The following is a 10,146-nucleotide window of genomic DNA, read 5'->3' on the forward strand; positions in this document are numbered from 1 at the left end:
GATCATTGACGGTCAAAACGATCTACTTTTATTACATTATTGCTGACAGTTAATGATAACTACCGATAAGATATAGAAGATGTATGGGATTTTTCACAAACCCATTACATTAATTGAAAAAACTCTATTTCAAATTAAGATTTGATTTTTTAATCTCGAAAATTTTATTCCAAGTGTATAAAAGTGGGCAAACCAAACTCTCCTTAATTAAAAGTCTAGAGACATATTAAAAATAAAATTGAAAGTCAAATTAAATTAAAGAGTTTTGAATTTATAGGTAAAAGTTAAAATTTGAAACAAAATTTGTAATTTAGTAAAACTAAGACCAAATTACCTTGTGTGCAATTATTTGATTAGAGTGGACATTTGGCATCCAAAGAAGGAAAAGCCTCTCCATTTTCTTCATTTTCTTTTATTTTCCCTCAAAACTCTTCCCTTCTTCTATTATCCTCCTCCCGTCTTCTTCTTCTTCACTGAAGCTCAAGAAAACAAAATCTGCAACAAACAGCACAAAAAAAGCTTCGAAAAGGTAATTTTAACTTCCTTTAATTTCTATCTACTTTTCCTTCTTGTTCTTCCCAATGTCTTTTTGCTCGCTTTATGAGTTCACTCTACTACTTCAATTTTCTGTGCTCTGCGATTACTTCTCGGATTTTCTTTACTTTTCTCTTAAAAATCATTAATCTAAGAGGATCCATTTAGAGGATCTTGTTAATCGCCGGGATTCTGCCGACGGAGGAGCCGATTACGGCAGATCTCCACGGTGGTTAGTCGCTGTGTGACTCCGGCGGAGGTGGGGCTCTGTAAGGAGGAGATCGGAGAGTAGGATGGATGTGGACGGCGGAGATCCGCCGTGCGAAGTGGAGACCGCCGTAGCTAATTATTTTTGGATATTATTATAATAATGAATTATTTTGTCGTTTAAGTTTGAGCCGCCACTTGGTGTTATCGCGTTCGCTACTTGGGCTCCATGAGGTCCATAGATCCAAACCCAAAATGGAATGTTTTTTAAACTTTATTTATTTATTTATTTTTATTTTTCTTCTCATAATTATTACTTTTAAAAAATATTCTTTTGAGTCCTACTTTCGTGTATTTTTGTTCCTTTTTTTTAAGAAAATTTTCGCATATTGAAAAAATATCAAACTATTTATAGAAATAGAAAATAAAAATATTGATAAACACTGATAAATTTTTATCAGCATCTAATACTATTAATCATTCTCTATCAATAAAGATTAAATTTTATTATTTTGTGTAAATAGTTTCATCTACTTTTCTATTTTCTAAAATCTTTTTTTTTTTTTTTTTTTAATTTGTTCTTTTGGGTAAAGTATAACAAATACGACGGAATATTTAAAATTTTGACCTCTACCATTGAACATATTTACAATGGGTTGGATCTCTCTTTTTCTAGTTTTATTTTATAATTATTTGACTTTTAAAAACTGAATGTATAGACATAACTTTCTTTAGTTTGTTGTATATTTTCATAGATATTTTAAAATTCAAACTAAAATTTGAAAACTAAAAGATAGTTTTAATTATTTTTATTAAAAAAAAATTGACATAAAATTCATTTGTATCATCAGAATGATCGATAAAAAACGTGAGAAGAAAAATGCAATTTTAATAACCAAATAAGTCATCAAATGAATAACTTAGTTTTTTTCTAATTTTAAAAATGTCTGTTTATGATTTTGAAAAAAAAAAGAAAAGAAAAAGAAAAATTGTGTTTTTAAGTTATAGTGCATTATTTTAGTTCGTTTATTTTATTTTATTTCATTTCACTGTGTTCAATCACATTGTCCACAGAATACTACATTTACTAATTTTCTAAAACACTATCATAATTTCTATTAAATATGAGTTTTTTTAGTTTCAAAAACGTCATTTTAAATTATAAAAGTCAGTTCTAAAAGTACAACAACTTAAAATGAACAAAAGCCTAATATATAAAGATTAAGATTTCATTGGACAATTATTAATTTCTCGTTCGATAATGATTTCATTTTTCATTTTTCATTTTTTTAAAGTTGAACTTGCTTATCCACAAATTTTTTATTGTACTGATTTCTCATTTCTTAGAGAAACATCTGAAATTTTAGTCAAATTATATATAAAAAAAGACATTTTAAAAAAATATGTTACTTCTGTTCTAAAACTTGACTTGAATTTTGAAAAGAAAAAAAATTTATAAAATACATAATAAAACAAACAAAATTGTAGGTGAAAATTGTGTTTGTAAGCTTCATTTTCAAATATTAAAAATAAAAAAATTTGGACACCATTTAATAACAATTTTATTTTTATTTACTATTTTAAATTTATGTTTGTTTCCTCCAATTTTCTTATTATGGTTTTCATCTTTCTTAGAGAAACATTTGAATTCTTAATTAAATTCTAAATAAAAAAAACAACTTTTTTTAAAAAAAAAAAATATTTTTAAAACTTGGCATGATTTATAAAGACATTGATAGAAAGTTAATAACTAAATAAAGAAACTTATACACTAAAGTTTATAAAATTAATTTTAAAAAGCTAAATGCCAAATGATTATTAAACATGACGCAAGTTTTATTTTATTTTTATTTTTTTTAATGTGTTTGTTTTTTCATAGTTTCATTAACTTGATTTTTTTAAAAAAAAAATAAAAATGTGAATTCTTAAGCTTTTAAACAAAACTTTATTTCAAATGTTTAAGTGCCAAAGTCGCTCAACGGTAATTGACATGTACTCTTCTTTTCTTTGAGAATAGATGATTGCAACAAGTGGCGACGGGCGGGTAGCAATCATGAGGGAAGAAGGTTTAGAGGAGGGAGTGAGAAAGAAGAGGGAGAAAGAAGAAAAAGAAGATGGAAAAAATATATAATTGTTTTTTAATTAATTAAAAATTAGAAAAAATATTTTTTTAATAAAAATGAGTGTCATGTTAGCTTCATGTTAGTGATTAATGAAAAAACTGATAGAATGACCTAAGTGCTAAAAAAAAAGACCAACGATAAAATTGTTGAACTTAAAAATTTATAGGTAGATCCGAATGTAACTTCAACCAAATCTTGGAAACCAAAAGTATAATTTTTTTTGTAATTTATAAATCATAGTGATTATTTTCTTTTAAATTCATACATTGAAATTAAAGTATTATAAATTAAAATGATCACAAAATAAAGATAATACTTTGCTATTATCGTGTAATAACCCTTCTCAAATTATTGACATGCATAGTGTATTTTTTTTTTTTTTTTTTTTTTAACAAATGAGGTATGGAGATAGATATCAATTATCGTTGTTGAATTATACTCATTTTGACCTTATATCCTGATTGCTTGATCTTTCATTCAAATTAATTTTCATATATTTATTACGAATGGACAAAAATACCTTTCGTTGTTTGATTTTAATGTTACTAAATTTGTTTTGGGGTCTAATTAAGGTAGGTCGGGTTAATTTTTTTTTCTCCCACATTCTTTTTATTTTATTAAGTAGGAGTTTAATAGAGTGTGATTAAACCGTCGATATTGAAGATGATAATTTTTGTCTTATTCATGTGCTATGTTCATTTTTTTTCTTTTGTGAAGTAGTTGAGAAATGGCACATATTCTGCTTCATGGCACCCTTCATGTCACCATTTATGAAGTCGATAAACTTCACTCTGGTGGTCGCAATTTCTTGAAACAGGTAACCTTTTATTTTATCTCAATTCCTAAAATGTTTTAGAAAAAAAATTACATTTTTGGTCCCTAAGTTTAGGTTTAGGTTTCAAAAATATTACACTTCAAGTTCTTAAATTTTAAATTTGATTTCAATCTAGTTCATAAGTTTCAAAATGTTACCATTTTACCCTTGACTTTGGAATTTTGTTTCGATTTGGTCTCTATACATTTTAAGCTCGATTTTTCATTAAATATTCATGGATAATCTTTATAATTAATGTCTTTAAAAGAATTATAATAAACTCATTTTCAATCAATATTAAAGTTAAGGTTGAATTTTCAGTTCAGAATTATGGTAAACATTTAGTCAGTGGATAGAATATATATAGCACAGTAGAGATGCACGACGTATGTGAAGAAGAAGGATAATTGGAAGTAATGAAAGGATATATACATTAGAAAGACATTGAGTAGAATTTTTGGTTTGCAGTTGGTTGAAAACGTAGAAGAAGCAGTTGGGTTTGGGAGAGGAGTGACAAGGCTATATGCAACCATTGATCTTGAGAAAGCCAGAGTTGGAAGAACAAGAAGGCTTGAGAGAGAACATTCAAACCCAAAATGGTACGAAACTTTCCATATTTACTGTGCTCATATGGCTTCCAACATCATCTTCACTGTCAAAGACGACAATCCCATTGGAGCAACCTTAATTGGCAGAGCATATTTGCCTGTTCGAGAGATCATTCATGGTGAAGAAGTTGACAAATGGGTTCCAATCTTAGATGAACGCAAGAATCCCATTCGTGGGGAGCCTAAAATTCATGTCAAATTACAGTATTTCGATGTCACCAAGGATCAAAACTGGGGTCGTGGTATCAAAAGCCCCAAGTTTCCTGGTGTTCCCTACACTTATTTCTCTCAAAGACGAGGTTGTAAGGTAACTTTGTATCAAGACGCTCATGTTCCAGACAACTTTATCCCCAAAATCCCTCTTGCTGGGGGTAAATTTTATGAGCCTCATAGATGTTGGGAAGATGTTTTTGATGCTATTACTAATGCCAAACACTTGATTTATATTACTGGATGGTCTGTTTACACTGAGATTTCTTTGGTGAGAGATAGAAGAAGGTCAAAGCCTGGTGGAGATATAATGCTCGGCGAATTGCTTAAGAGAAAGGCAGGGGAAGGAGTTAGAGTTCTTTTGCTTGTTTGGAATGATACAACTTCTGTTCCTATATTGAAGGAGGAGGGTTTAATGGCAACTCATGATGAAGACACTGCTAAGTATTTTGCTAATACTGATGTCCATTGTGTTTTGTGTCCTCGCAATCCTGATGATGGGGCTAACGTTATTCAGGACATTGCTGTTGGTACAATGTTCACTCACCATCAGAAGATTGTTGTGGTGGACAGTGCGTTACCTAGTGGGGATCCAAACAGAAGGAGAATTGTTAGTTTTGTTGGTGGGATTGATCTTTGTGATGGTAGGTACGATACTCCATTTCATTCCCTTTTCAGGACTTTGGATTCTGCTCATCATGATGATTTCCATCAGCCGAATTTTGCCGGTACTTCCATAAACAAAGGTGGTCCTAGAGAGCCATGGCACGACATCCATTCCCGCCTTGAAGGACCCGTTGCGTGGGATGTTTTGTACAACTTTGAACAGAGATGGAGGAAGCAAGGTGGGAAGGATTTGCTTTTGAAGTTGAGGGATTTAGATGAGATCTTCATCACTCCATCACCTGTCACATTCCCGGACGACTTCGACAGTTGGAATGTTCAAGTTTTCAGGTCTATCGATGGTGGGGCGGCTTTCGGTTTCCCCGACTCGCCTGAAGAAGCAGCAAAAGCAGGGCTGGTAAGTGGAAAAGACAACACCATTGATCGAAGCATTCAAGATGCATACATTAATGCCATTAGAAGAGCAAAGAATTTCATATACATTGAAAATCAGTATTTCCTTGGAAGCTCATTTGAATGGAGAGGTGATGATGTGAAGCCTGAGATGATCAATGCTCTGCATCTAATCCCAAAGGAACTTTCACTTAAGATTGTGAGTAAGATTGAAGCTAGAGAGAGGTTCACAGTGTACATTGTTGTTCCCATGTGGCCTGAAGGATTTCCTGAAGGGGGAACAGTTCAAGCAATATTAGACTGGCAAAGGAGGACAATGGAAATGATGTATAAAGATATAGTTTTAGCTCTTAGAGCTAATGGCATAGAAGAGGATCCTAGAAACTATCTGACATTCTTTTGTGTTGGGAATCGTGAAGTTAAAATGCCTGGTGAATATGAACCATCAGAATCACCTGAAGAAAATTCTGATTACCTTAGAGCCCAGCAATCTAGGCGTTTCATGATTTATGTTCATGCCAAGATGATGATCGGTAAGTCTTGACTTTCTGTTCAATTCCTTTTTAGTAGGTTTATATATTTACTTTGGTTGATGTGCGCTCGGCATACTTTCTAAACATCCATGCTAGTTCTATTCTTTCCACTTTTCTTCATTTTAGTCTTCTGAGGAGTGTTTGGAACGCTAAGTTAATTATTATAGTTGGTAGGCTATAATAATAATAATCTGTGTTTGAGGTGTAGACTATTTTAGTAGAATGTGGATAGGAAATAATAAGCACAATAACAAATAGGAAATAGGAAATAGTAAACACAATAACAATAGTAAACAGTGTGATAAAAATGGTATTAGAGTATTATTAGAGTATTAAGGGTATATTAGTAAATAGCTAGAGAGTTTGAATTCTCTAACTATTTATTAATATACCCTCAATACTCTAATAATACCCTAATATCATTCCTATCACGCTGTAATAAAGAGAGATTTTGAAATAGTAATATTGTAGTTAATTGTAGATTATAATAGTTGAAACACCAATTACTATAGTTGGAGTTTCAAACGTAGTCCACTCCACCCATTTGAAGTTGGGAGTCCAAACACCCCTCGTAGTTTCGAAATGTCTGTTTTGACCGTGGACTCTACTATCTTGGCTCCTTTACTTTTATTTTTATCTCACACAGTATTCACCAAGTTTCTTAAAATTTACGAATAGAGATCAAATAATCATCTTATGATAAGTACATGACTCAAGTGAGACGTTTTAGTACCAAAATATTGATTTTGAGAAAGCTAAGGATTGGTTTGCAACATTTGACACAGTTGATGATGAGTACATAATAGTGGGATCAGCCAACATCAACCAAAGATCAATGGATGGTGCAAGGGATTCAGAGATAGCAATGGGAGCTTATCAGCCATATCATTTATCAACAAGAGAGCCAGCAAGAGGCCAAGTCCATGGCTTCCGTTTGGCATTATGGTATGAACATTTAGGATTGCTTCATCAATCCTTCCTGTTCCCAGAAAGTATTGAATGTGTTAAAAGAGTAAACCAACTTGCCGAAAAGTATTGGGATCTATACTCAAGTGAGAGCTTTCAACATGACCTTCCTGGCCATTTGCTTCGCTACCCCATTGCCGTCTCCGCTGACGGTCAAGTTACCGAGCTTCCCGGGTTCGAGTACTTCCCCGATACTAAGGCGCGAGTTCTAGGTAACAAATCTAACTATCTCCCTCCAATCCTCACTACTTGAACAGAAAACACTTTTTTACTAACTGTTGTAAAAATGAAAAATGCTGCCTTTTCTTCCTTCAAGTTTGCCTTTCATATGTACTCTTTGTTGTGTGATGCGAAAGCAAGACATCATCATGTGTTTTATGATATGGTTTAATGTTATGAATGTGACTGAAGTGGCTTATAATAAAATGTTTGGCTATTTGCTTGTATCATCTTAATTGAAGTAATTTAAGGTTTGTTTGGAATACCTTTTCAACTGATTAATTTAAAAATAAGTCATTTAAAAAAAAAAAAAAAAAAAAAAAACCAAGTGTTTGATAACCATTAAAAATGAGTTTATAAAATAAGTTGATTTAGGATAAACACTTGAAACCAACTTTTAGAAAAATGAATTTTGAGTGTTTAATGGGTAATTTCTCACTAATATGAGAACCTCCTACCACCACCACTCCCGGTCACTATCGCTATCCAACTCCAGCCACCACTTCTGGAACTGTCATCGGCCAACTTTGGCCACCACCGCTACCAATATTAATAAAAACACTAAGCCGAACAAATTTATATATAAAAATATTTTTGATAAAGAATTACCAAATACATGTGTGTTTTTATTTTAACTAGTTTATATCAAAAGTGTTTAAATGAAGAAATTTTTTGAAAATATTTTTTAAACCATTTCAAATAAGCACTTAATGTGTTAACTAAGTTTTTTTTATGCATGTATTTGGGATCCAAGAAAAAAGTTGGCTATTGTTTTATAATATACCATTTTCTAACCTGATAATTTGTTTTTAAATTGCATTTTATAATATACCATTTTCTAACCTGATATCTTGGCCAATTTCGTCTGAAGAAATTGCCCAAACATATTAAAATTGAAATTATAATTTCGTCTATGTTTGATTTTTTTTAAAATCATTTTAATTTTAATAAAATTCATATTATTATAATCACTTTTAACTTAATTTTTATTGGATAAAATCATTGCATATTTTTAATCTAAAAGTACACTATCTTTTAAATATATTTTATTCGTTATCTTTCAATATCATTACTTATTTACCAAATAAATTTCCTAACCGTCTCTTCAATTCTCAAACTCTAGATTCATGAAGATTATTTAATTTTACATATCAAAATAGTGATCTTATATTAAAATTAACACTATAATCAAATTACAAACAAAACCTATAGTGCAAGTGTACGATATTGAGATCGAAGATAATAGGAAAATAATTATCAAAGCAAGGTTTAAACAAATATTACATACAAAAGTAGTGAAATTTACATGTAATGGTGGATCCAAAAATTTTGTTGACAAAACCTATACATAATTTAGTAAAAATAAATATAATGAATAAGGGGATATATTTGTCCCCTCAAATCATAACGTTTTACATATGCGTATATTGATTTTTTAAAATATAAAAAATTAAATTGTAATATAGTATGTATATCATTTGGTTTCCACAAGAACTAATACTAGAGTATACTTCAACAATCAAGAAGGGCTCCGTGTTGAGCCAAAACAAGGTTTGAGTCTTTTGTCCAGCGCTTTTCTTTTTCTTTTTTAATTTTCATTGTTTCAATTATTCCATATATGTATTTATATACACATGAATTATTCACCATATTTTATTTACAAATTATTTTAATTTTTTAAAAATATATACAATATTTTAACTCTTAGCTAATTTTAATTTTGATTGTTTTAATTCTTCAATATATATATATATATTGATGAATTATTTATCATATATATACTTATATATTATCTTAATCTCAATTTTAATTTCTAAGAAATATATACAATATCTTAATTTTTAGTATACTTGAAACAGATAAGAAAACTTAATTCAATTTTAATTTTATTCAGATGTACATATATAAAATATACAAATATTTTTTTTATCTTTATAAAATTATTTTATGAAAATTGATTGAATGATTTTTTATATATATATTTAGGTGAATAATTCTATAAAGATTTATAATTACTTTGTAACTAGTATTACTTAATCTAGATATCATATATCAATATACCTAAAAGTATATTTATATGAATGTTAAATTATAAATTTAGTCCTTATGTTTTGAAAGTTATGACTAATTAATCCTGATAATTGACTCGGCCTTTAAAAATGTCTAATAAATTTATAAACTATAAATTTTATATCAAATAGATCTTGAAAATATTTAAAATGTTTAAAAATTAACTGTTTTATAAGATAAAAGAAAAGTTAGTTTTGTGTCTAATTAATCCTTAAGTTTTAAAATTTGTAGTTAATAAATATATTCATTTTAAAATAATGACCAATCGTACCTATTATGCAAAAAGTTAAATTTGATGTCTAATGACATTTAATTTTTAATATTATCTAATATCTAAGGCCTCGTTTGGTAGCCATTTCATTTTTTATCTTTAGTTGTTTAAAATTAAGTTTATTTCATTCTCATTTCTTATAATGATTTGCATCTTCACAAAGTAGAATGGTTTAATTCTTAGCCAAATTCCAAAAACAAAAACAAGTTTTTAAAAGATACTTTTTTTTAGTTTTCAATTTTTGGTTTGGTTTTTTAAGCACTAGTAAAAAATAAATGACTAAAGGAAGAAATTTGAAGATGGAAGTAATATCTATAGATTTATTTTCAAAAACAAAAATAAAAAACTAAATGGTTATTAAATGGAGCCTAAGAGACCTATTGGATGCAAAATTGATATTTTAGGAATCTATTAAACACAAAATCGAGAATTCAGGGACTTATTAGACATTTTTTTTAAGTTTATAATTATATATAAACACGAAGATGAAAGTTCATAGGCTAAACATCTAACTTTATTTACATCTGTGCTCCTCAACATGAAGTTTTAGATCGGCTACTACTGACATTGGCAC

At 29.4% G+C, this 10,146-nt stretch overlaps 1 protein-coding gene across 3 annotated transcripts; it reads left to right on the top strand.

The window, feature by feature from the left end:
* Window positions 1-240: 240 nt before the first annotated feature.
* Window positions 241-7,461, top strand: PLDALPHA2 (phospholipase D alpha 2). Of its 3 annotated transcripts, none has more exons than XM_039024444.2 (4): window positions 241-529; window positions 3,585-3,681; window positions 4,147-6,046; window positions 6,832-7,461. In XM_039024444.2, exons 2-4 carry the CDS (start codon window positions 3,592-3,594, stop codon window positions 7,263-7,265), a joined length of 2,424 nt encoding a protein of 807 aa, XP_038880372.1. In that variant the 5' UTR covers window positions 241-529; window positions 3,585-3,591; the 3' UTR covers window positions 7,266-7,461. The 3 variants fall into 3 exon arrangements, with proteins under 3 accessions (XP_038880372.1, XP_038880369.1, XP_090174291.1); XM_039024441.2 differs by having other exon boundaries at window positions 332-529; window positions 3,582-3,681; XM_090318165.1 differs by having other exon boundaries at window positions 376-529; window positions 2,759-3,681.
* Window positions 7,462-10,146: the final 2,685 nt, after the last annotated feature.

Source organism: Benincasa hispida, chromosome 1 (genome assembly GCF_027475165.1).
Source record: "Benincasa hispida cultivar pf3 chromosome 1, pf3_genome.v1.1, whole genome shotgun sequence".
Taxonomy (NCBI): Eukaryota; Viridiplantae; Streptophyta; class Magnoliopsida; order Cucurbitales; family Cucurbitaceae; genus Benincasa; species Benincasa hispida.